The sequence below is a fragment of the Hyperoodon ampullatus genome, assembly GCF_949752795.1.
Source record: "Hyperoodon ampullatus genome assembly, chromosome: 11".
In the NCBI taxonomy this organism is placed as follows: domain Eukaryota; kingdom Metazoa; phylum Chordata; class Mammalia; order Artiodactyla; family Ziphiidae; genus Hyperoodon; species Hyperoodon ampullatus.
The window spans coordinates 96747945-96775059 of record NC_136924.1 but is presented as its reverse complement, the minus strand read 5'-3'; the positions used below and the strand labels follow the sequence as shown (position 1 = coordinate 96775059).

At 51.7% G+C, this 27115-nt stretch overlaps 1 protein-coding gene across 1 annotated transcript; it reads right to left on the bottom strand.

Annotated features, from left to right (window-relative positions):
• Nucleotides 1-3440: 3440 nt before the first annotated feature.
• On the bottom strand, nt 3441-26608 carry SCNN1A (sodium channel epithelial 1 subunit alpha). Its single transcript, XM_079715454.1, has 13 exons — nt 26552-26608; nt 26048-26408; nt 16266-16533; nt 15297-15484; nt 9871-9974; nt 9325-9488; nt 8782-8880; nt 8450-8567; nt 5899-5977; nt 5706-5763; nt 5522-5577; nt 5283-5358; nt 3441-4855 (listed from the first exon to the last, which is right to left on the bottom strand). The coding sequence occupies exons 2-13, from the start codon at nt 26401-26403 to the stop codon at nt 4475-4477; spliced, it is 1947 nt and encodes a 648-aa protein (XP_079571580.1). The 5' UTR covers nt 26404-26408; nt 26552-26608; the 3' UTR covers nt 3441-4474.
• Nucleotides 26609-27115: the final 507 nt, after the last annotated feature.

The following is a 27115-nucleotide window of genomic DNA, read 5'->3' as shown; positions in this document are numbered from 1 at the left end:
TATTTATGGCTGCGTCGGGTCTTAGTTGCAGCACGTGGGATCTTTCGTTGCAGCACATGGGCTTCTCTCTAGTTGTGGCGCACAGGCTCCAGAGCATGTGGGCTCTGTAGTTGCAGGATGCGGGCTCTCTAGTTGAGACGTGCGGGTTCAGTAGTTGCAGCAGGTGGGCTTAGTTCCCCAACCAGGGATGGAACCCGCGTCCCCTGCATTGGAAGGTGGATTCTTAACCACTGGACCATCAGGGAAGTCCCTCTTTGGGTATTTTATGCCCTGCTTATCTGTGCAGGACATCTCCCAAATGAATCCCACAACAAGGGTATAACATTCACCCAAATATTCTCTGGCCACAATGACCTTCCCTAGACCCAGTCCAGGCCCCGGGTCCTCCAGCCGCTGACGTTGCTGGAAATGCAGGGAGACCAGACAGGAGTGAGGTCCTAGGGATTTGTGACTTGGAATCAGAGCTACTCACCCCTTTGCCTCTTGATCCACCAGCTGACTCCCCACGCTGCTATCCACCCTCCCTGGCCCTTTCCTGTCGCCCCTCTGTGATCCCAGAAACAGAGCTGTGGATGTGAATGGAGCTTGGACGCCCCCACTTCTGGCTGACTTCACTCCACCCCATCCTCCAGCTTCTGAGGAACAAGAGGGTTGAAGCTGGACTCACAGAGGAAGGAGGTCACCTCCACCAACACACAGGGAGGCTCCAAGTACAGTACGAATGGCCCCAAAGCAGAGCCCTTATAGAAGCAGAGTCACTGAAATAAAGTGCAAGAGTCAAATTGCCCAGTTTCCACTGTAAAGAAGCCAGAAGAGCCACAGGCTCCTCATGTAAGAAATGGGAAGCACGCATTGATAAGCAAACGCACGTAAAGTGTTTAGCAAGGGTTTGCCGTATACTAAGCATTCAATCAGTGGTAGCAATGTTAATAATTTGTATTAACAATAATAACTTCAGTGTCCTATTTTTTAAAATTTTTATTGAAATATAGTTGATTCACAATGTTGTGTTAGTTTCAGGTGTCCATGTCCTAGTTTTAATGTTACAAGGAATTTTTAGTAGTCTGTGCCAACTGTCAATGCCATTACACATAGCCCGGCACAAAAGGAGAATTTCTTTCATTGTTTACGATAAATGCCTATTTACTCAGCAGGTTTAAAGTCTTGAGACACGTGGTATTCAACTGTTCCAATAAAATTGTGTTTAAAAAAAAGATGGTGAGAGGTGCATGGGTCTAGGGATATGAACGCTAACCAGTCTCTTGGAGGAGGTGAGAGTATGAGCATAATCCCTCCAGGGGAAGAAGAAATCATGGCGAGGGAGACAATGGGAGAGATGGAGAAATAAGACAGGGGCAAACTAGGATTGGCTGTTAGGGCTCATGAAACAAAGGGTAAAAAGTATAAAGAGGGCTTCCCTGGTGGCGCAGTGGTTGAGAGTCCGCCTGCCGATGCAGGGGATGCGGGTTTGTGCCCCGGTCCAGGAAGATCCCACATGCCGCGGAGTGGCTGGGCCCGTGAGCCATGGCCACTGAGCCAGCGCGTCTGGAGCCTGTGCTCCGCAACGGGAGAGGCCACAGCAGTGAGAGGCCCGCGTACCGCAAAAAAAAAGTGTATAAAGAGCTTGAGATAACAGAGTCCCATCTCTCCATCACGTGTCACACACACACTCACACACACGGGCCCCACAGTAGCAGAGTCATCAAAAGGGCACTGAACTCTCAGTCGGGGTGACATGGGTTCTAGCCCCTGACATTCCAGCCCCATGTGTCACAGGAAAACAGGCTGAGTCACAGAAGACCTGGCTTCCAAGCTGGTTCTGTAAGAATGAGGAACTTGGGCAAGTCACTTCACCTGGTAAGCTCAGTAAGGAACGGGAGGCAACTGGAACTCTCTTCTCTACCAGTCTGATCAACCTGGGACAGAGAAACTAGGAGCACCTCTCCTGGATGTGCTAATTTTGGATAACTACTCATACGATGCAAGTGTGCAGATTACTGCCAATTTCAATAAACACTCTAGAAAAACGCATGCCCTGTATTACTGGTACCTGCCCTAGTCCCTTCTCGGCCCCCGTAACGGGCACCTGTTTGCTTTTAAAATCCACTTTATCTTGAATCATGTAAGACAAATACATTAATATTTTTATGGAATTTGTGATGCCTTGAATAATGGTCAGAAGGTGCATGTCTTTGTGTGTTGGTGAAGAAGGAAATAAACTATTTTTAAAGCTAAAAAAACAAACAACCCTAGTGTCCAGGAGTAACACAAAGATGAGGGATGGAGGAGAGAAGGAAACAGCTCAAGGTGGACATGCTTTTGGCAGGAGAAACTCCAGCGCAGGCTGGGGGAGAAGGGGAAGGACGGGGAGTGTGGTTGATTGCTGTCATCCACAATAGCTCCAGCTTTGCCAGGCAGGTCCTGCCCACGCAGCCAGCGGAGACGGAGCCAGGGAGGGCTGGGGCAGGACTGACGTTAGGCTGTGGCCAGAGAGCACAGGAGCAGGCTGAACCTGAGGGCTCTGAGAGGAAACCGTTGTGACACCAGCATTTTCCCCTCATCATCTTGAGTCCAGGAAAGGGAAGTCAGGAGTCATCACATCACTTCCTCGTCCCGACCTTTCCTACCTTCCCGCTCCCTCCACCATCCCCCCCCCTTCCCAAGATTCACGTGGCTCCTCGGGACAGGGAGATTACAATTGAGGGGAGTAAGACCAAGGCAGCAGGGGAAGTGGTCCCAAAGAGGACGAGGAAGGCTGCCTTCTGAGTTCCAGGTCTGATGCTGGAATGGGGGAAGGAACTGGGGGTCTGGAAACCAGGGCTCCATTCAGACATCTCTCCATTTCTCCTTTGTTAAAATAAAAGCTGGAAAGATTCCCAATGCTGCTGTCTCTGTGATGACGTGAGAGTGAGAATATACAGGCTTTGAGGTTCCTAGGAACCTGGCCTGGTTCTCAGACTCCTCCACCACTACCGGGCAGTTGTTGGGGAGGCAGGCAGGTGAGGACGCTGCAGATGAGGCAGATGAGGACGAGGATGTTGCAGCTGCGTGGTGAGTGGTACTCAGCGAATGGACAGGAGGATTACAGATGGTGGTAACCAAGGCTGGGAAGGAAAGGAGGTTCAGGCCGTGGACAGGGGCACATCATCCCAAGAACTGCACAGCAGGTCTCCTGACGGAAGGGCACCTGTCTTCACCTCCCACCTGAACATGGTGATGGGCACATAGCAGCTCAGCAATGGCCATGGAGAAACTAACAAGACAGTTTGTCTCTCCTAAGGCCCCTGAAGAATGGTCATTTCCGTAGTGCAGCCAGGGGTATGGGAGACCGTCCCTTCCCCCAAGCCGGGACCTCCCAGGTGCTTGGACAGTGACCCAGGACTTGCATCCACTCCCTGACCCTTTCATGGTGCCCCCATCCAGCTCTCCAGACATTCTTTATGCAACAACATTTATTAAGTACCTGCCTACTTGCTCCAAGCAGGATACTGGGCTAGACCCTGAGGATCCATGAATGAACAAGACTCAATCCTGACCACAACAAGCTCAGTCTAGTTGGGGACGCAGACACAAATAAACAGGAAAGTAAAATGCAGCATCTGCACCTCCATGGATGTTATGGTGTGCTATGGGAGTCCACAGGATAGGGAAGTGGTCACGTCTGGGCAAGACAAGCTGGGGCAGAAGCCTGCACAGAAGTAATGGTATCTGAGCAGGAGTCTAAAGGATGCATAGGAGTTCTCCAGCAGGTGGTGGGAGAAGCTTCCAGGCTAAGGAAACAGCTTGAGCAAATACACAGAGTTCCAAAGGACAGGGATGCAGGGCAGAGGCGCTGGGGTGTGGCTCCGAGGGGGGCATGGGGTCGTGAGGCTGGAAGAGTCCTGGGACTCCGACTGGGAATGGCCAAGCCTTTACTACACTGGACTGTTCCAGCCCCTGCCCTGGGAGTCAGGGAAAGGAAATTGCCTAGCAACTAAGCAAGGGGGCTTTCGGGTGGGGTTCCCCACCCAAGTTCAAGAAGAGGAGCCAACGTCTGTGTCCCTGGAAAGCAGCGTGGAGGGCCATTCTGGGGCTGAAGCCAGTCATCTTGGAGGAGGAAACCGTGCATGCCTTTGTGTGCCCTTGTTTGTGTTTTGTTCTGGTTGTCAGTTGTTTCCTAGGAAAGTTCTTTGTCAGAGATCCAAGTTTGGCTTGGCTGATCCAAAGGAAAAGAGGACTTGTCTGCACTCGGGTGGGGAAACCAGAGTGTTCTTGAGGCAGAACCAGCGGGTACAGGGCAGGAACCGAGGCCATGCTGGCTGTGGTTCTGCAGACAATTTCCTCAGCCCCCTATCCAGCCTGCTTCCCTGCCCCACAGCACAGGCAGCTGGGCAGCTCTGAGAGGCAGCCCCAAACATTCTCTAATCCTGCCAAGGTTGGTCCCCTCCCACCGAGGGAAGAGCCTGCCTTGGGGAGGGGACACCGTCCTTCCCTCTCAGGGCTCCCCCGGAGTGTGGGCAGAGGAGCTGGCCTCCGTGTAGCCTGATAGAGCCAGGCGGGGGCCCAGGGTGGCATAGGCAGGTGGAGGGGCTGACAAGGCCAGGGAAGTGGCAGGGCCCGGCGGGGATGAGGATGGGGATGCGGGGTGGGGGCAGAAACGGGAGGGGAGGGAGGAGGCTGGAGTGGAGGCCACCTCCTGGGAACCCCTGCCCCCTCGGCCTGGAGACCAGTATTGACTTTGGATCCTCCGGAGCAGCATGAGGAACGTGATGGCCAGGAGGTCAAAGATGAGCTCAGCCATCTCCACCACGGACAGCACGGAGGAGCCGAACCACAGGCTCCACTGGCTACCCAGGTTGGACAGGAGGGTGACCATCTGTAAGGGGGAGAGGCACACTGACCACTCAGCAGGGGAACCCTGCCCTCCTGCCCGTAGGCCCTTGGCCAGCCCGCTCAGCCTCTCCTGGTCCCTGGGCCCCTGGTCTTGGCTCCCCTCCCCTGGGAGCACATGGCCACTGGTTGGTTTCTTCCAGGGAAAGCTGAGAACCAGGCCACGATGGGGACGGCTGAAACCCAGACCTGTCTCAGGGGCCTTCTCCCCATCATCCGGCACCCCCTGCCCCAGAGACTTCACCCCCAGCGAGCATCCTTCTTCCAACCTTCTAATCCTCACCCTTGCCCTATCCCCTTTCCACCTTCGAGGCCCAAACCCTCCGGCCCACAGAGGCCATCCCTTGTGTTTACAGACAGCCACCCCACTAAGATCCCCAAGAGAATCCCAGCCTCAGCGAGGCAGGACGCACCGTGACAGAGGGAGACTCAGAGTTGGTTTTGTAGTTCAGCTCCTTGAAGAAGATGTTGAGTTTGGCAACCCCATCTCTTTGGCGTTGGGGAGAGGGTGGGAAGAAACGGCAAGGGGTTAACTTCTCTGCCCGCTCGAAAACACCCTCCTCCAATCAACCGTATCAATGATCCCTCTTCCCAGGTCTGTTTTCCCTCGAAAACATTCCTTTCCCGGGGCCGGAACCAGGGTAGGACTGACCTCTTGTTCTTTATGGTGTAATTGTTCTGTCGGGACAGCATCCGGAAGACCCAGTCCTGGGAAACGATTGGGGTGTCAATGGGGTCACCCCAGAGTCTTCAGGCTTACAGGGATGGGGTGGGGTCATACACAACCATAAACATATGCCCAGAAGACCACAATGTTACACACACACACACTTTACCTGGGATGTCACCGAGGGCCATCGTGAGTAACCGGCAGAGAGCTTGTAGGTGGTCACCCTGGGGATGGAGAAGGCGCTCAGTGATGAGGGGTGAGGCTCTCCCACTCAAAGCTGGGCTGAGGACCCTGTATTCTACCCAGCCAAGCAGCCAGCTGCCCAACCTGCGCTCCGGGGGGGGTGGGGGGATGCTCACCTGCATGGCTTCCGGCACTTGGTGAAACAGCCCAGGCGGTCTGAGGAGAAGGCGTCCTGGAGCTTATAGTAGCAGTAGCCTGTGGGTGCAAAGACGTGCTCAGTTCCCTAGGCCCCCTCAGCCTTCTCCACCCCACACCCAAGAGGTCTCCCAAGATCCCTGGCACCCACTTCACAAGAGTATTACGTAGCGTTACAGTGATGCCTCCTGAGTGGCAGCACCAGGAAATGTTGAAGAAGTTAAGCTAAGTCCAATAAAAAATAAAATCAACCAGGGTACACCTCTGTAAAGATACACAGGATATGGACAAACATTTAAAAGTCAAAGAAGGAAATGGGAACAATTTTAGTGTAAGAATAATGAGACACAGCGAGATACCCCTTCACACCCACTAGGATGGCTACAATGGGAAAAGACAATAACAAGTGTTGGTGAGGATGTGCAGAAACTGGAACTCATCACTGCTGGGAATGTAAAATGGTACCACTGTCGTGGAAAACAGTCTGGCGGTTCCTCAAAAGGTTAAACATAGAACTTCTCTATGCACCAGCAATTCCACACCCAAGAGAATTGAAAACTCAACACAAAACTTGTACACAAATGTGCACAGCAGCATTATTCACAGTAGCCCAAAAATGGAAACAACCCAAAGGTCCATCAACTGATGAATGGATAAACAAGATGTGGTCCGTCCGTACAATGAAAATTATTCAGCCATAAAAAGGAATGCAGTACTGATATATGCTACAAAGTAGATGAACCTTGAAAACATTATGCTAATGAAAAGAAGCCAATCACAAAGGATCACATATTGTGATATAAGAAATGTCCAACACAGGCAAATCTTATGGTAGATAGAAAGTAGATTAGTGGTTATGAGGGGCGTGGGATGGTAGGGGCAGGGAGAGAGCCTGTGGTCGCAGGGAAAGGGGAGATGGAGAGGGCTAATGGGTACATAGTTTCTTTTTGGAGTGATGAAAAGTTTCTAAATTGATTGTGGTGATTGATACATAGCTCTATGTGCTAAAAACTGAAAGTAGACTAAAGTTCCACTGTACACTTTCACTGGGTGAGTTATCCGGGAAATGAATTACCTCAGAAAAGCTGTTACCAAGAAAAAAAAATAATGGGACCACGAATTCGCCCTTCCCCCTATTTCCCAAGTTCTAAGTAAGGTTATTTTGTCATTCTTGCTACTTTTAGTCACCGGTCCAGAAGTCCTTCTTCATTTCTGACCCAAATCTCTCTGTCTACCACGGTTTATATTATTAATTACATAATTAATCTTTAATTAGGAAGAGTGGGAAGCAGCTAGGCCCTTTTCTCTGGGAGTAAGCCATCCTCAGGAAACTCAACAGACTGTGTTTTCAGCCAAGTTCCTCTCCCTCATCCTCACAGCTTCTCAGCAAGCAGCAATGTTATTTTTCTCTCGAAGACCTTTTTCAAATTCACAACCACTTAGCCATCACTGTTTGGGGGTCGGGGGAGCAGGGGGCAGAGTCCCTGCTCTGTGTGTCCTGGGACATCGCGTCTTCCCTCGGGAACCTCAGCTTGTTCATCTGAGAAAGAAGCCCGTCAGGCCAGACGCCCTCTGAGCTTCCCTCCAGCTCTGATGCGCTGTGATGCTCTAAGGCCAGAGGGCCAGGAATCGGAAGGCCGGAAGGCCGACTGCAGAGCACAGGCAGGGGGAAAGCTGAGTGCAGCAGAGCCAGGAAAGAAGCCGCATGCAACTCTAGGGTCTGCTGTGCCCCTGCCATGTCCCCTCGGAGGGGTCAGCTGTGCCAGGTAAGGGCATGTGCACAGGGACGCCCGCCCTCTATCTTCTAGTCTCTTGGGGATTTTCTTTCTCTCTAAGCATAGCTTCTCTGCTGAATAACTCAGCTGTAGAAAAAAGGAAAAGGGATTGGTCGGCTCCTAGACCAGGGTCAGGAGGAGAATCTAGTGCCCTCCAGATTCTTTTCATTGTGCCCTCCTGTAGGTAAAACATTCATCCATAAGCCATTCCAATCTATGCATTGGGTTTCTAAATGACATACCCACTCCTACTGCACTGATACATTCTGTACATTATAAAACGTACATAAAATGGAGGATGTTAGGGAATGAGGCAGATGCACATAACTTCTAGTATTTTCTTCCTGCCCCCAGTGCTGCCTCGCCAATGCCCAGCACCGGCCTGGCTGGTGCCCTGGGGAGTGAGCCGGGAAGCTACAGTCAGGACGCAGAACCTGGGGGAGATCTTCTTCAGGTGCTCTTCCTTCCTTTTTGCTGCGAGTTATTTTTAAATGGGGCCATCCCATTACAGACGCACAGAAGCCAAAACAGACAGAGAGAGAACCTGTGAGGGAGGAACAGAGATAGAGGAGAGAGACAGAGATTGAGAGGAAAACAGAGAGGGGTAGCATCTAAGGGCCGGAACACAAGAGTGGGCAGGAGAACCTGCCGGAGACCGTGGGAGCCAGAAGCCACAGCCAGGGCACTGAGGGCGCAGGGCTCCTGGGATTGTCCTGGGCTCAAGTGGGGTGTGGGGCCGGGCCTCCCGCAGTCTCACCCCAGGAAGTATGCTTCCTGTAGTCACAGAACTCCGCACCCCTGTGCGGCGGGTAGAAGATGTAGGCACAGCCACACTCCCTGACCATGTTCACCTGGAAGCAGGAATGGATACACACCTGCAGGAGGGGAGGATGAAGGGGGAGGGAGTCAGGCCTGCCCTCCCGACGCAGCTCCAGATGGCAGGGGAGGGGAGCACAGACCAGTCGCTGCAATGCGCCTCCATCCCTCTCTCCACCCAGCCCCATCACCCATCACACGCCCCCTGTGGCTTTGGCTGACCTGCACTGCAGGCCTGGGAGACGGTCACCATAGAAACAGGCTGAGCCTCACCTGCTGCGTGTACTTGGTACCGAAAAGGTTCTCCACTGGAACATCGCTGCCATTCTTGGTGCAGTCGCCATAGTCACCCCCAAGTCTGTCCATGGTTTCCTGCGAATGCAGAGACAGGGAGAAGTCAGAGGTCAGAGGTCAGAGGTCAGACCTCTGGTGGTCAAGGCCTCTTCCTGGCCTCTGTCTTCCCTCAGTCCCAGGCTGTATGTCCTACCTCACCTCCTCTCCTATCTGCCTCACCACTTCAAAACACATGCCCAGGACTACTTCCAAGGACACTGGGCCCGGAGCATCCCCTGGAACCCCAAGCATGCCCCGCACCCCTTCTCGGTGCTCTCGCCTGAGGTTCACCCCCCGAGATCCCTAGTTCCTAACGGCCACTCGGCCAGGCCCCTCACCCCTGATTTCTGCTCCTGAAGACCTCCACGCGCTCGAGGCTCGCCCTGCACGACCTCTTTAGGTCCCCTGGCTGTCACCCCCCAGGCCCTCTCCCCGTCCTTCATCTGAGGCTCTCTTCCCAGGCCTCCCAGTCAGCCTCCTTGCCTTACTCATGCTGATGGAGGTCTCCATACCAGGCCGCAGGTTAAAACCTCCATCATCCATAAAGGCAGGCTCATCCTGCCCGTGTACCATCACCCTGGCCCCGGTCACCGTGGACAGCAGAGGGATGAAGTCATTCTGCTCTGTACGCAGCGTCAGGGACAGACCTGGGGGATGCGGAGGGAACAGAGTGAGGGGCGTCTGGGAGAAGCATCTGGGGGTGGAACCCCACCCTCCCACCCTGCCTAGTCTCTAAGCCTCCAAGGGCAGCAAGTTCAGGAAGACCTGCAAATGGATTTGGCAACCCCTGAGCTGGGTTCGGGGTTGGGGTGAGGGGGAGTGGAAGGCAGGACTGGGACAGGATCCCTGCCACACCTGCAGTGCCCCACGTGATGCCCACGGGGGAGAAAAAACAAAGAGGATTTTCCAGGCTACAGATGGGCATGCTGCAGTGAGGCCCCGAGCATCACTAGAACACAGGCTCAAGGTGGGTAAATGTGGGTGCACAGGGCAGGGGAGGGGTTGGGGCTGAGGTCAGGGATGGCGCACCGTTGTTGACCCCAGGCATGGAGGACATCCAGAGGTTGGAGCTGTTCTTGTCATTGAAAGTGTAGCAGTTCCCGTACATCGGGTGGTGGAAGCGGGAGTAATTCCTATGCAGGAGAGAGAGAGAAAGAGGGGTCAGAGGGGAAAGTGCAGGGGGTCAGGGAGAGCAAGACTTTCAGAGCCCTTTGTTTCCTGTTCACCTACTATGTGCCAACACAGTGCTGGGAGCCTTGCCCACAAGCCCTCAGTCACTCCACTGGGCATCATCGCTACTTCACAGAAGAGGAAGCACAGGCTCGGAGAGATTGAGTAGCTGCCCAAGGTCACACAAGCAGCAAGGATGAGATGGGACACGAACCCAGATCAGCCACCTTCTAGCCCAGGCTCCTTCCACCCTACTTCCACCCAGGCTCCCTCCCTTCCACCCTACAGTGAGGCCAACTGACTTCACTGGCCTTGTGACCCTCCCGTCACTGTGCTGCATTATGAACTCCTGCAGCATCCCTAGCTTCTCACATGTCTAACTCTTCGTTCCCCATTTGGATTATAATCTCCTTGAGGACAGGAGCCACATCTCATTCATGTCCGAATCATCTCTAGGGTAATGGTGTGGTTCTTGGTACACTGGAGATATAGGAGATCATTAGCAACTAGCTGACAAATGAACGGGAGGGAAGGGGGGTCTGGGGGGAAGAGAGTGAGACCAGTGAGCACAAAGCTTCAAGGAGGAAGGTCAGATCCGAGGGCGGGAAGGGGGCCCCTCACATCAGCATGCCTCCCACTGGTAGGTCCAAAGCTGGGCTGGGACAGGCTTGGGAACAGAGAGAAAGGAATCTCAGATTTGTGTTGCAATAGGAACACAATATGACACCAAATCACAGGTCCCCCAACAGGGAGGCTGTGCGGGGCTGCAGCCAGAGCCCACACGGGAACAGAGGGGATCTGTGTTCTAACTACCCTGCCTTCTGGGAGCCAGTGAGGGGAGCAGGGAGAAGAGGGGGACGAGGCTTTGGGCCGAGAGAGGCAGTGGAGGAAGGAAGAGAAGTAGGAGAGGGAAGAAGGCTGGACAGAGATCAGGAGCGGGGCGCTGGCTGTACGGCCTTGAGCAGCCATTTTTCCCTAAGCTTACTCTCCTCATCTGTAAAACGAGGAGATGGAACTAGATGATCTGGAATGCTCCATCGGCCTTGAAGAGCAAAGGCGCAGGGGTGTGAAGTACTGGTGCACATTCTGGGAAGGGCTAGGAAGTCAGCATTTCCAGAACAAAGGCTGCCCTCGGGGAGGGAGGAAGGAAGAAGCCGGCCAGTCCTGCAAGGCCTGTGAGCCCTGCTCAGAGGAGAGGGACAGGGACAGTGTGGCAGATGCACAGCACGGGCTGTTTGCAGCAGGTGGAATCAACAGAGCAGACAGAGCACCATGGATCATTCTTAAACTCACAGAGCTTAGTTTAAAAACTAAAAAGTGACATGAGATACATGACACAATGCCATGGATGTCCACATTACATACGCACTTGGTAAAAACACATACAAAGAGAAACACATTACGAGAATATATATATGAGAAGCAGTATAACGTGATGGTGAAGAGCACAGACTCCAGAACAAAACAACGTGTACTTGAATCCTAGCTCTAACACGTGTTAGCTGGAGGACCAGCCCAGGTACTTGATCTCTTTCTGCTGCAGTTTCCTCATCTGTAAAATGGGGATAATCATACTACTTACTTCACAGGGATACTGGGAGGATTAAATTACACTCAGAACGGCTTAGCACTCAGTAAGAGCTATATAAATTTGCTATTAAGAGTAGAGGGATTCAGGGACTTCCCTGGTGGCACAGTAGTTAAGAATCCACCTGCCAAGGCAGGGGACACGGGTTCGAGCCCTGGTCCGGGAAGATCCCACATGCCGCGGAGCAACTAAGTCCGTGCACCGCAACTACTGAGCCTGCGCTCCAGAGTCCGCGAGCCACAACTACTGAGGCTGCGTGCCACAATTACTGAAGCCCATGCGCCTAGAGCCCGTGCTCCGCAGCAAGAGAAGCCACCACAGTGAGAAACCCGCGCGCCGCAACAAAGAGTAGTCCCTGCTCGCCACAACTAGAGAAAGCCTGCGCGCAGCAACGAAGACCCAACGCAGCCAAAAATTAAATAAATTAATTTTAAAAAAAGAGTATAGGGATTCGTTAAGACATCTAAAGTCAAAAGGACAGATGTAACAAGGGGAGGCTGGGGAGAATTTGCAACCCTCACACACTGCTGGTGAGAATGCAAAACAGCGCAGCTACTTGGAAAACAGTCCGACAATTCCTCTAAATGTTAAATACAGAATTACTATGTGATCCAGTAATTCCACTCCTAGGTATCTACCTAAGAGAAATGAAAATATACATCCATACAAAAACGTGTACAAGAATGCTCATAGCAGCATTATTCATAATAGCCAAAAAGTGAAAGCAACCCAAACGTCCATCCACTGAAGAAGAGATAAACAAAATGTGGCTTATGCATACAATGGAAAACTATTTAGTCAGAAAAAAGGCAGGAACTGGGGGGATTCCCTGGCAGTCCAGTGGTTAGGGCTACATGCTTCCACTGCAGGGGACACCAGTTTGATTCCTGGTTGGTGAACCAAGATCCCACATGCCTCTCGACGTGGCCAAAAAAAGAAAAGAGGCATGAATTACTGATACACACTGCAAATGGATGAACCTTGAAAACAGGATGCAAAGTGAAAGAAGCCGGTCACAGGGGACCACACATTGTGTGATTCCATTTATATGAAATGTCCCCAGTAGGCAATCCATAGAGATAGAAAGTAGATTAGTGGTTGCCAAGGCTTGTAGGAAGGGAAAGAACAGGGAGTCAGGAAAATATTCTATAATTAGACAGTGGTAATAGTTGCACAATTCTGTGAATATACTAAAAACAAATGAATTGTAGCCATTAAAAGGATGAATTTTGTGGTATGTGAATTATATCTCAATAAAGCTGGTTTTTTTAATACTTATTTTTTCTTTTAATATTTGTTTATTTATTTTTTGGCTGTGCCGGGCCTTAGTTGCAGCACACAGGATCTTTGTTGCGGCATGTGGGAGCATTAGTTGTGGCATGCATGCGAGATCTAGTTGCTTGACCAGGGATTGAACCCGGGCCCCCTGCATTAGGAGTGTAGAGTCTTAGCCACAGGACCACTGGGGAAGTCCCATACTTATTTTTTTTTTTTTTTGCGGTACGCGGGCCTCTCACTGTTGTGGCCTCTCCCGTTGCGGAGCACAGGCTCCGGATGCGCAGGCTCAGTGGCCATGGCTCACGGGCCTAGCCACTCCGCGGCATGTGGGATCCTCCTGGACCGGGGCACGAACCCGTGTCCCCTGCATCGGCAGGCGGACTCGCAACCACTGCGCCACCAGGGAAGCCCCACTTATTTTTTTTATTTAGGCTGCGCTGGGTCTTAGCTGTGGCTCACAGGATCTTTTAGTTGCGTCATGCCTGTGAGATCTAGTTCCCCAACCAGGGATTGAACCCGGGCCCCCTGCATTGGGCGCGCGGAGTCTTACCCACTGGACCACCAGAGAAGTCCCTCAATAAAGCTGTTATTAAAGAAAAGATTATAGAGAGAGGGGAAAGGGTGTTGGATACGGGGGCGGGGAGGACTGAGAAAGCCATGATAAAGAGCTTGAACTCAATTCCGAAGGCCAGAGAGACACTGAAGGATTTTAAACAGGCCTGACTGGAATAGTTAAGCACAGTGAAGTGCAAGCAGAACCCTGAAGTATTAAAGCTTCCTGTGGTCGCAGAATAAAGGGAGGATTGAGACGCAGAGTGACAAATTAGGAAGGTTATAATAATCCCGGTGAGAAATGATGAGGCTCTGAACTGAGGAAGTGACCTAAGCGTCAAGACTGAGATGAACGAAGGACTTTCTATTGATGGGGAGGCAGCAGCCTGGGGCAGGCAAAGTGAGAGGGTGACGGAGCAAGTCGGTGGCAGGTGTGGGCTGACCCAGGCTCAGGTGCTGGTCTCACTTCCCCAGTGGCAGCTTCTGTCCTCAAACAAACACAGAAACAAGAGACAAGAACAAAGGTGTGCGCTGGGCAGAGTGTGTGCTCCAGGTGAGGGGTGGCGGCAGAAGCAGGTGACACCTGGCCCTAGTGACAAAAAAGGGCAGGGGTCCCTGTAGAGTGGAGACGCTGCCTCAACACCCTTCCTCAGCCAGGCAGAGGCAGGGAGATGGTGCCTGAACACCGAGGAATAGGGAGGGGAAGCCGGGGGTAGGAGGGGCCAGAGGTTACAGAAGGGGACCTCCCTTTACCCCTAGCCTCTCCCAGCCCTCAGAGAGCTGGCAGCTGCCATGACCTCTTTGCAAGGACATTATGACAGGAGATGTGACTGAAAGAATGCCTGGTGGGCAGTGCAGTAGAGTGGGGAGGACCCTTGGCTCAGGCTGGCCTGGTGGCCTAGGGCAAGTCACTTCATCTGTGTGAGTGTCATTTCACAGGAGTAATGAGACCCACCACACTGCAGTGTGTAAAGTGCCCTCAACTCGTCATCTCTTGCACTTGGAGATAGATGTTATCATCATCTTCATCACTTAAGAAAAAGTGCCAAGGGACTTCCCTGGCAGTCTAGTGGTTAAGACTCTGAACTTCCACTGTGGGGGGCGTGGGTTCAATCCTTGGTCAGTGAACTAAGATCCATCATGCTGCATGGTGTGCCCCCCAAAAAAAAGAAAGAAAGAAAAAAAAGAAGAAAAAGAAAGAAAAAGTGCCAAAAGGGCAAGGATTTTTCTTCTTCTTCTTCTTCTTTGATGTATCCCAAATGCCTACAACAGTGACTGGCACGTAGCCCAGACAGTCAAAAATATTTGTTCAATGAATATTGAATGAATCTCATTTCCTCCACTTTACAAAGAAATAGGCTCCGAAGAGTGATGTGAAATGCTCAGAGTCACCTGGCCTGGAAGAAACGGAGCCAGAGCAGGAACTGAGGGTTCGTCCCCGACTCAGGCCATGCTGTGTCCACTATACCACTACTGCCGCGTCATCTGAGCAAGCGGGCCAGGGGACCAGATGACCTTCCAGGCACGCTGGAGTTTGATGCTAGTGAGAAAGAGGCCTTAGAAAAATGGAGAACCGTGCTTCCAGCCCTTGGTTTCTCAAAGCCGGACCTCAACCCCAGCCTTCCCAGGGCATCCATTTGAGGCTGCTTCACTCAGACCCAGCCCTGCAGGGAGCAGGAGAAATCCTGCAGGACAATTCCTGGGGCAGAGGTTTGGACCTGAAGTCAATGCTTCTCCCTCCTCCCCACCCGCAGGCATTTATTTAGTCAACCAGCATTCCGGGGTGCTGGCCATGCTGGGCCTCAGGCTGGCGCAGGGAAGGAGATCGCGTCGGGAGCACGAAGCCAGGCCGCAGGGACAGACTCACGCCTCATTGCAGGAGAACTGGTTGAAGCGGCAGGCGAAGATGAATTTGCCCAGCGCTTCCTCCTCCAGCAATGGAGAGTCCCGCCGTCTGGATAGAATGTTGATGTAGTGGAAGCGGTACCACTCCCTCACGGCATCCACCCCTGATGAGTACCTCTGGTAGAAGCAGTCCGATTTGTTCTGGTTGCACTAGACACAGAGACCAGAGAGTCAGAGGACCAGCAGCAAGGGTAAGCAGGACGGGGCCAAGGTCAAGGGATGGATAGTCTGGGGTCCTGAAGACGGATAGACAGGGGTGGGGAGCCAGGAGTGGGAAGAAACAGAAGCCGCGAGAAGAGTGGACCCGGAGAGCAGGGGATTAATGGAGGAGACTGGGAGCTGCACACACCTCGGGGTCATTTATGCAGCCTCCGAGGAGGGTGGAACAAGGATTCTTCTCCCCATTTCACAGATGGGAAGACTGAGGAATCAAGTGGTTCGTCCCAGCAGCAGAGCGGGGACTGGAACCCCGGTCTCCGGGTACCATGCTCCGCTCTCACTAAAGGGGCCTCTCTTTCTTCTCTCTGCTTCTCTCCCATTTATTTTTAAAGTTTCCTTGTTACTGTCTCCCTATTCTCTGTCTTAGGCCGGCGGAGCCCCAGTGCCCCATCACACTGGAGGGTCCCAACTGAGTCCCACTGGGGGGGATTGGTATTCAGAAAGCGCATTTTCCACAGTAGATCTGACTTCCCACCCCATAAACGCTCCCACAGGCCCCCAGCGAGGAGCCTCCACAAGCTGGAGCCCAGAAAGATGCCATTTAATTTTATTTTTCAAACCATATTTAAGTATTTAACTTATTCATTTTGCCAGCAAGCGGACTGGGTCCGCCTTGTGTCACTGGCAGCAGAGGCGGGTAGGAAAAGGGAGCGGAGCGGAGTCCCGGGCTCTGGCTGCACCAGAGGGGCGGGGCGAGTGGGCGGGGCCTTACCAGTTGGAAGCCGACCTTCCAGTCCTTCCTGTTCACCTGCGGGTTATTTTCCTCCAGGCTGGAGCCGGATCGGCGGACTCTGCTGGCGGCGTGGGGCGGAGCCGGGACCGGCAGGCGCTGCAGGGGGTGCGGCAGGGACTCCCGCAGGTCGCGGCGGCCGCGGGCGTGGGCCACGAGGGTGTTGGAGGAGTTGTACTTGTACAGGTCGAAGAGCGTCTGCTCTGTGATTTGGTCCAGCTCCTCCAGCACCCCTTTAATTTCCGTGTACCTGGGAGAGGCGATGGCAAAGGGTCGCACCAGGAGGCGGCGGCCTCGCGACAATCCCCGGCCCCCCTGGGCCTCAGTTTCCCTGTGTGTAACCGGAGAGGTCGGTTCATCCCGGAGAAGCCTGCGGGGAATAGCTCTGGGGTCTCCCAGGCTATCTCGGGGGCGAGAGGGCGTGCAGACAGGTGTGTCCGCGGAATAATAGGAGGCGACAGTGAGCTCCGGCGGTGACGGCATTTATTGCCGCATGTTTATCGTGAGGGAGGGGCGGGAGGCGCTCTCCTCCCACCTAGCCCTGGCCTGGAAGGGAGCCCGGAACTCGTCAGCCCCTTCCCAGGGCGGGAGCGGGGTGGGCGGGCTGGGCCCAGACACTCCAGGGACCCGCGGTGCGCGCGCCATCCCGCCCCATTCCCCCGCCCCTTCCCGCCCCGGCGAGGGTGGCTTTTGGGTCCGTCTGCCACCTAAATCTGGGGTTCTCAACTGCACTTCTAGAATCTTCCAAGGGACTTAAAAAATGCCAATGCCAATACTGCATACGCCGCGCCCCCTCCCGCCTACCATACTCCAGAGGAGACTCAGTTTTAGAGTTTCGGGTGGGGCCCAAACACTGTAAGTTAAGCACCGTCCAGTATAAATCCTCACATTCCTTCTTCTCAATACAAGGCCTATATCCTGCATCACGAAAGTCCAGAGTAGCAGGGCCTTAGGGATAGAATCTACCAAAACAAAACAAACACCTAGAACACCTAGAAATTAAACGAGGTTGCAAGACACAAAGCCAATGTACAAAAATTAATTGTATTTCTACAAACTAGCAACAAATATTTGGAAAATGAAATCAAATACAACACCATATTAAACAGCATAAACAACATCAAACACTGGGAATACATCTAATGAAAGAAGTGCAAGACCTGTACACTGAAAATCCTGCTGAAACAAACCACCAAGACCAAAATAAAAGGAGTTGCAGATGTTCATGGATCAGAAAATCATGAGGGGGACTTCCCTGGTGGCTCAGTGGTTAAGAATCCGCCTGCCAATGCAGGGGACACGGGTTCGAGCCCTGGTCCGAGAAGATCCCACATGCCACGGAGCAGCTAAGCCCGTGCGCCACAACTACTGAGCCCACGCTCAGAGCCTGCAAGCCACAACTACTGAGCCCACGTGCCACAACTACTGAAGCCCGCGTGCCTAGAGCCTGTGCTCCGCAACAAGAGAAGCCACAGCAATGAGAAACCCACACACCCCAAAGAAGAGTAGCCACCACACGCCACAACTAGAGAAAGCCCGCGTGTGGCAACGGAGACCCAACACAGCCAAAAATAAATAAATAAGTAAGTAAATATTTTAAAAAGAAAAGAAGGAAAAAGAAACTCATGAGGTCTCCCAGATTGCTCTCTAGATTCAACTCAAGTGTCTATCAAAATTTCAGCAGACATTTTGGAAGAAATTCACAGGCTGATTCTAAGATTGATATGGAAATGCAAAGACCCTAGAATGACCAAAACAATTTTGGAAAAGAAGAGCCAAGTTAGAGGACTTACTCTACCTGAGTTTAAGACTATAAAGCCACAGTAATCAAAACAGTGTAGTGCTAATGTAAGGATAAACGAAAGATCAATGGCACAGAATAGAGTCCAGAAATATAATCACAGATATATGGTCAGCTGATTTTTGACCAAAGCACCAGTTCAACTCAATGGCGAAAATAATTTTTTTTTTTTTGCGGTACGTGGGCCTCTCACCGTTGTGGCCTCTCCCGTTGTGGAGCATAGGTTCCGGACACGCAGGCTCAGCGGCCATGGCTCACGGGCCCAGCCGCTCCGCGGCATGTGGGATCTTCCCAGACCGGGGCACGAACCCATGTCCCCTGCATCGGCAGGCAGACACTCAACCACTGTGCCACCAGGGAAGCCCGAAAATAATTTTTTTTTAAATAGATGGTGCTGGAACAACTGGATACTGTATGAAAAAGAAAGAAAGAAAGAAAAAAAAAAGAACCCCAACCTCTACCTTAGTCCATATACAAAAATTAAGTCAAGCTGAATCATAGACCTAAACAAAAAATTCAGAACCATAAAGACTATAGAAGAAAATATAGAAGAGATCTTCATGACCTTGGGTGGGCAAAATTCCTTGGAATAAAGAATATCTAGGGACTTCCCTGGTGGCACAGTGGATAGGACTCCTCGCTCCCAATGCATCAGGCCTGGATTCCATCCCTGGTCAGGGAACTAGATCCCACATGTATGCCACAACTAAGGAGCCCACATGCCGCAACTAAGACCCGGTGCAACCAAATAAATAAATATTTTAAAAAATATACCTAAAGAAGAAATCCTGAAATATAAAAACTTCTTATGAATCAACAAGAAAAAGACAAATTGTTTTAAAAATGAACCCCCCAAATATACAAATGGTCAATAAACACATGAAAAGGTGCTCAAGATAATTAGTCCTCAAGTAAATGCAAATCAAATCCATAATGAGGTACCATCTAACATCCATTAGGCTAAAAGTAAGAGACTGACAACATCAAGTGTTGGTGAGAATGTGGAGCATCTGGAATTGTTGCTGGTGGGAGTTTAAAATGGTACCACCAGTTTGGAGGACAGTTTGGTAGTTTCTTATAAAGTTAAATCTACATCTACCTTATAACCCTCTGGATATTTCACCCAGTTCCACTTCTAGCTATTTGCCCAAGAGCAACGAAAACATAAAGACTTGTATGTGAATGTTCATAGCAGCTTCATTCATAATAGTCAAAAAGCTTGAAAGAACCCACATGTCCATCAACACTGCTCAGCAGTAAAAAGGGACTGATACAGATAAAAAACAAACAAAAAAAAAACCACATGAAAGAATTTCAGAAACATGAAGCTGAGCAAAATAAGCTAGACACACATACAAGAAAATTCATAGTGTGTGATTCCATTTATATGAAGTCTAAGAACAGAAAAAACTAATTGATGGTGACAGAAGTCAGAAGATGATAGTGGGAGAGGGAAAGGAATTGACTGCAAAGGGTCACCAGCTAATGGAAATGTTCAATATCTTGACTGCCAAGCCTCAAAGAGCACCTAAGATTTGTGCATTTTACTGTATGTACATTTGCCTCAATTAAAGAAAAAGTGAACCGTCAGTGCAGGGCTTCAATCACCAGAGTCAGATTGGTGGGACCGAGTGGGTCCCAAACAAGGTAGTTTTTACAAGAGTCCCAGGAGGTCCTAGTGTGCAGCCCCAACAATCACTGCCTAGTCCATGTCCTTACAGTCCTCCTCCACTATCTCCCTCATAAGAGTCTAGCCGGCTGTCCCTCATCCTCTCATAAGAGAAAATGTAGCTCAGGTGGAAGGTGTGTGTTTGACATTCTGAGATTTTTTTGTTACTGGTCATTAAAAGAACAGCAGTAGGGGCTTCCCTGGTGGTGCAGTGGTTGAAGTCCACCTGCCAATGCAGGGGACACGGGTTCGTGCCCCGGTCCGGGAAGATCCCACATGCCGCGGAGCGGCTGGGCCCGTGAGCCATGGCCGCTGATCCTGTGCGTTCGGAGCCTGTGCTACCGCAACGGGAGAGGCCACAACAGTGAGAGGCCCACGTACCACAAAAAAAAAAAAAAAAAAAAAAAAGAACAGCAGTAAAAGGAAACGTTACTGGAACTGAGATCTAATCAGCTTTCCATGCTCATTGCCTAGCCTCACCACTTTCTAGATGGTTAGCCTTGGAGAAGTTACTTTGGAGAAGTTACTTTATCTTCTCTGTGCTTCTGTTTCATCATCTGTAAAATGGGAATACCTGCTGCATAGCGTGGTTATAAGGATTAAATGAGTAAATATATCAAAAGTACTGAGGAGAATACCTGGCAGAATGGGTACTGTATAACTGTGGCTGTTGTTTTTATTGTCATGACTGTTCTTTAATGCGAACGATAATAGTAACCTATTGTTGAAGAAGAGAAAGCTGAGGAGACAGAGGAGTGCTGCCTGCCACTCACCTGCCCTGTGACTTTGTGGTCTTAACAAAAGTGGAGCCTATCCCTGACTTCAGACTATACGACAAAGCTACAGTAATCAAGACAGTATGGTACTGGCACAAAAACAGAAAGATAGATCAATGGAACAGGATAGAAAGCCCAGAGATAAACCCACGCACATATGGTCACCTTATCTTTGATAAAGGAGGCAGGAATGTACAGTGGAGAAAGGACAGTCTCTTCAATAAGTGGTGCTGGGAAAACTGGATAGGGACATGTAAAAGTATGAGATTAGATCACCCCCTAACACCATACACAAAAATAAGCTCAAAATGGATTAAAGACCTAAATGTAAGGCCAGACACTATCAAACTCTTAGAGGAAAACATAGGCAGAACACTCTATGACATAAATCACAGCAAGATCCTTTTTGACCCACCTCCTAGAGAAATGGAAATAAAGACAAAAATAAACACATGGGACCTAATGAAACTTCAAAGCTTTTGCACAGCAAAGGAAACCATAAACAAGACCAAAAGACAACCCTCAGAATGGGAGAAAATATTTGCAAATGAAGCAACTGACAAAGAATTAATCTCCAAAATTTATAAGCAGCTCATGCAGCTCAATAACAAAAAAACAAACAACCCAATCCAAAAATGGGCAGAAGACCTAAATAGACATTTCTCCACAGAAGATATACAGACTGCCAACAAACACATGAAAGGATGCTCAACATCTTTACTCATTAGAGAAATGCAAATCAAAACTACAATGAGATATCATCTCACACCAGTCAGAATGGCCATCATCAAAAAATCTAGAAACAATAAATGCTGGAGAGGGTGTGGAAAAAAGGGAACACTCTTGCACTGCTGGTGGGAATGTGAATTGGTACAGCCACTATGGAGAACGGTATGGAGGTTCCTTAAAAAACTACAAATAGAACTACCATATGACCCAGCAATCCCACTACTGGGCGTATACCCTGAGAAAACCATAATTCAAAAAGAGACATGTACCAAAATGTTCATAGCAGCCCTATTTACAATAGCCCGGAGATGGAAACAACCTAAGTGTCCATCATCGGATGAATGGGTAAAGAAGATGTGGCACATATATACAATGGAATATTACTCAGCCATAAAAAGAAACGAAATTGAGCTATTTGTAATGAGGTGGATGGACCTAGAGCCTGTCATACAGAGTGAAGTAAGTCAGAAAGAGAAAGACAAATACTGTATGCTGACACATATATATGGAATTTAAGAAAAAAAAATGTCATGAAGAACATAGGGGTAAGACAGGAATAAAGACACAGACCTGGGGCTTCCTTGGTGGCGCAGTGGTTGAGAGTCCGCCTGCCGATGCAGGGGACACGGGTTCGTGCCCCGGTCTGGGAGGATCCCACATGCCGCGGAGCGGCTTGGCCCATGAGCCATGGCCTTTGAGCCTGCGTGTCCGGAGCCTGTGCTCCGCAACGGGAGAGGCCACAACAGTGAGAGGCCCACATACCGCAAAAAAAAAAAAAAAAAAAAAGACACAGACCTACTAGAGAATGGACTTGAGGATATGGGGAGGGGGAAGGGTAAGCTGTGACAAAGCGAAAGAGCGGCATGGACATATATACACTACCAAAGGTAAGGCAGATAGCTAGTGGAAAGTAGCCGCATAGCACAGGGAGATCAGCTCGGTGCTTTGTGACCGCCTGGAGGGGTGGGATAGGGAGGGTGGGAGGGAGACGCAAAAGGGAGGGGATATGGGAACATATGTATATGTATAACTGATTAAATTTGTTATAAAGCAAAAAATAAAATAAAAAATAAAGATGAAAAAAAAAAAAAAAAAAGTGGAGCCTAAGACCAGATTCCAATTCTGACTCATCCACCTAGCAGCTGGGTGACCTTTGCAAAGCCTTTAGGGTCTCAGAGCCTCCATCTTCTCCTCTGACTCTGAGCTGACAGTTCCCTCCTTATCTAGCAAGCTTGTGATGAAGATCAGATCGCGATAGTGGACTTGGCACACTGCAGCACAGTCGGGTGCACCTGAACTGTTGGTCATCGGGCAAAGAAGAAGATGTCTTTAGAGTTTCTCCAAAGAGACAGAACCAGGACCGGAGGGTAGAAGTGACGGTGAGATAAGCTGCAGCTTTACCTAAGGAAGAACTTTCCAGCAGCAGCTGCTACAGAGGTTTAGTAAGGTTCCTGACGTGAAGGAGTCCATCCCTGGGAGGGGGTTGGGAGAGTGTCAGGTCTAAGAGTCTGGGCTTTCTGTCCCTGCCGGGCCTTCCAATGCAGAGCCTGCTTTCCAGATCCTGTGGGAGTGCAGGGTTGGCTCAGAGCCTTCCCCTACCTCAATGCAGCTCTTTGGGGCACTGCCCATCTCCTCACTGCCATGCCCCCTGCTCTGCCATCTCTGGGAAGGAAGATTCCATGACCTTCTTTGCTGTCTAAGAATGCCAAGCTCTTCCTTAGAATCGGCCTCCATCCCTCCGAGGACTGGATGAAAAATATGTTCTTGGGCTTTGTTTGCCATGGATGTGGATATGCCTGGCCCTGTCTCTGGGGTGAAGAAAGCCCTTTGTTAACCAGAAAGGAGGGGGTTGCTGTAGCTGACCTTTGACACTGGATTCTCAGCACCTCCTTGCTTAGCACGAAGGCCTTCAGCCTTGTCCCCTTTTCTGGCAGTTATAGAACAGCCCAGAGCCACGCTCCCCCTTCTTCCTCCCCCTCTGCTGGCCACGCCCAGCTGCCTGCAGGTAGGCATCTGGTCACCATTTCCACCTCCTCCCTGCTTCCCCTGTCCAAGTCACCCATCTTGCCTCTGCCTCTAGTACCCATGCCAGCCAGCAGCGTGGGTCACACTCAGGCTACCACCCACCCCCACCGGGCTGCGTCAACCTGTCCACCCTTCCCTGCCTCTCTCCTGGAGCAGGAGCCAATAGCCTGGATCCTTCCCTCCTCCCTCCTCCTCCCTCCTCCCTCCTCCCTCTGGACTCCTGCTGCTCTTCCCCACAGACTCCCACCAGCCCCCCAACCCTGGATGCCTTTGCCTGGCCCCTCCTTAAAGTGCAATGGGAGAAAGAGCTTTGAGATCAAACACACTTGGTTTGTGACGCAGCTGCTGACCTAGGATGCACTGGCTCCTATGTGGGGGGAGGGAGGGGGGGGCGGATTTTTGAATCTCAGTTTCCCCACCGGTGCCCTGTGTGAACTTGGGCAAGTTACGTAACCTCTCTGGGCCTCAGTTTCCTCAGCTATAAAATGGGAGTAATACTGGTATCTACATTAGAGGTCTGTTGTGAAGATTAAATCATTTAATTAATAGAAAATTTTCATTTGTTTGTACTATAAAGTGCTGTATTAAGTACAGTATGTGTTAGCCATTATCGTTGTTAAGTTTTTTATTATGTGCTGTTTGACCCTGCTCAATCACTTCACCTCCACTTCCTCATCTGCAAAAATGGAAATAATAAGGCCCATCTCCATGGACTTGTCAGGATTAAATGAGGTAGTGCTTGTAAAGCACCCAGTGCAGGATCAAGCACGTAGTAGACATTCAATACCCTTGCCCGGCTTTGAGGAGCCTTTCCTGACTCCCTTGCCTTCCGGGGTGCTGTGTTCTCTCCCCACTAAGTCGTGCAGGAGGGATATTGTTCCTGTGTGGACACCTGCCTCCCAGCCTGCAGGCCTCAGAGGCTGGGGCTCTGGTTTTCATTCCCTGGGGGCTTTTTCCATTACTGTTCAGGGCCCTGCTTCCCTGCAGCACCTTGGAGAATACTCAGGCCTCAACAGACTCACCCCTGCCCTGTCCATCTCTCACCCACATCTTTCAACCACAAGCATTTTACTGAGAGCCTAGTCCTCACGCCTGCCTGCCTGTCCTCCCCTCCGCCACTGCCCCAGGGGATGAGGGTGGGGGAAGAGGAGGGAAAGATGAGGGCAGAGGAGCACGAGGTTGGGAAGAAGAGAAGCAAAGTCCCAGGGACCAGGGGAAGAGAAAGAAGGCTGAGAAGGGGAATAAAACAAGCTCAGGGAGGAGATGTGAACATCTGAGCAGAGATTCCATTTATTCCACGGTCACATCTTGGGTGTTAAGAAGAGGCAGGGTTTGTGATTTGTGATCAGGCAAACAGGGTGAGTCACAGCGGAGTCACTGTCTCTGTGACCTTGTGCCTTATCTCTCTTTGCCTCAGTTTCCTCAAGTGTAAAACAGGGATGATAACAGTACCTGCCTCGTAGGATGGTTGGGAGAATTAAAGGAGATGCCTGTGGGGTACTTAGCTGTGTCTGGTGCGTGAGGCAGCTTCTTAGTAACTGGCCTCTTACCCTGGACCCTATAAGGGGGTTAATCAGTGAAATGGCCCGGCAATGTTTCTCCGTAGGACAGGAGGTCCCAACCCTTACTAGCTCATGACACACCTTTGGACACAACAGAATATGCCACCCCCAATGTGTGACCAATCCCAGTCACCCACAATCGCACGCACACCACATTTGTGTGCTCACACACACGTGCACTCGTAAATCTTACACTCCTTGAAGACAGAGATTATACCTCACAATTTTTATTGTACTTATCACAGTGAGCTGAAGTTATTTGTTTATATGCCTGTCTCTTCCATCTTATCTTTCAAATACCTAGCAGAGTACTGGCCCTCGGCAACAACTGCAGGAATTATTGGTGAACCCATTTGCCGGGTGCCTAGCCCCGTGTCTGGCCTGCCTTGGGTGTCCCAAGGTGTGGCAGGACTGAATGAATACACAGAAAATGTGGGTGTGTGTAAACACCCAGCCCTGCCCTCCTGTCTTCTCTATGGTCACCTCCACACCCTCTGGCTTCCGACCAAAAATTGGCAAAGAAGAGTGATGAAACCCAAAACTTCAGGACACACCCAAGTACGTAAAAGTCAGTCACCTGGGCAGGTGGACTGTACAGCCCAGCAGGGTCACCTGAGCCTCTGGGGGAACAGCCTGACCAGGGCTGTCCTGTTCTCCTGGCTCTGTGACTCTCCACGCCCCCGCCTCCGGCTCACAGAATGCTTTGCCACCACCCGCCACTTTGCTTTCTCCAGAACAAAGCCCCCTGCTCAACCAAGACCACCATACCAGGGCCCAGCCCATGCCAGCTGCCACCGCCCATCCCACCTCCCCTGCCATGGCCCCACCGCAGAACCTCCACCAGATTCATCGCCTGATGCGGAGGAGGGCCTGATCCCTACCCTGCCCTTCTGGAGTTCTCAGCATCTTGACCTCATCAGCACTCCCCTCCCGCTTGTGGGAGGATGAAGGGCTGGAGGAGGAAGTTGTCGGTGCCCCAAGCCTGCTCTGGAGAAGCCCCGGGCACTAGGAAGGCGTCACTGGGCAGAGCGAAGGCCAGCTCGTCAGGTCGGGGGCTCCCTATCCTGCGCAAAGGGAGGTCTGCCTCGGGACAGGAGTGTCGTCTCCCACCTCTGGTTCTGAGCATCTGCCCGCCCAGTGGGCACCCCTGTACCCTCTGAAACCCCCTCCCAGGCTCGGGGAAGCAGCGGAAGGAGACCGACCTGTAGGGGTTGAGGGTGCAGACGGTGACGGCGGGGAAGACGAGCTTCTCCGAGTTGAGGTTGATGTTGAGGCTGACGGGGTAGCTGAAGTACTCTCCGAAGAGCAGGCCGAACTGCCAGTACATCATGCCAAACGTGCAGAGCCAGAGCACGGCCCAGAAGGCCGTCTTCATGCGGTTGTGCTGCGAGCACACCAGGCGGATCGCGCCGTGGATGGTGGTATTGTTGCAGAAGAACTGGAAAAGCTCCCGGTAGGAGTGGTGGAACTCCAGCAGGGCCTCCTCCTCGTCCGTGGACGGCGGGGGGGCCGCAGGTTCGGGGCCCGGCTCAGGCTCCTCGCGCTTGTCTCCCTTCATGAGCCCTTGGGTGGGTCGGGGAGGACGAGAGGCAGACTGAGTCCTGGGCTCTGGGTGCCTCCATCCTCATCTCGGGGCCACGCCCTCAGCCCACCCTCAGCCCACCTTCTCCCCTCTTACCCGCCCCCCTCCCCGGGAGCCAGCTGACCTGCGGCAGTCGGGGCCAGAAGGGCTGGAGCTTCCCTGGAGTGACCTCCCTGCTTCCCTGAGAAGGCCACCGTTTGGTTTCTGTCCTGGAGTCTCCTCTTCTGTCTCCACTGCAGTCTCTGCCCTGCTGGTCGTCTTCCTCCAGCACCTGTGTCGGAGGCTCTCTCTGTCTCTGTCCCCGTCTCTGCCTCTGCTGCTTCTCTTTGGGTGTCTCTCGGCTCACTTCCTCTCCCGGCTCCTCTCCGTGCGCCGCCAGCCTCTCTGATCCTGCCCCTCTTCCTTTTCCTCCCCTCCCTCCGGTCTCTGGCCCTGACCTCGGGCCTGACTCCCTCCCGGCCCCGGGGACTGCAGGGCTCCAAGAGGCCTGGGCTGCCTGCAGTTCCCCCCTCCCGGGTTGTGGCTGGACTGGGACTGGTTCCTTTCCAGTTGGATCTGGCAGCTCGGCCCTCTCCTCCCCCTCACCTGACAGGTGCAGCCTGCCCGCCCGCCAGGGATTGAAGTGACAGCAGCCTCATTAGCATCTCAATTAAAGGTGAGCCGGGCAGGGGGAGGGCAGAGGAGGAGT

Bases quoted from the DNA above. Each gene is read 5' to 3' on its own strand.
- SCNN1A (XM_079715454.1), bottom strand. From the start codon at position 26,403: ATGAAGGGAGACAAGCGCGAGGAGCCTGAGCCGGGCCCCGAACCTGCG. The intron at 9,489-9,870 runs GTGCGCCATCCC...CGCATCCCCCAG, and splicing joins CATGCCTGGGGTCAACAACG to GTCTGTCCCTGACGCTGCGT. The intron at 8,881-9,324 runs GCAAGGAGGCTG...CTGCATTCGCAG, and splicing joins CCTCCATCAGCATGAGTAAG to GAAACCATGGACAGACTTGG.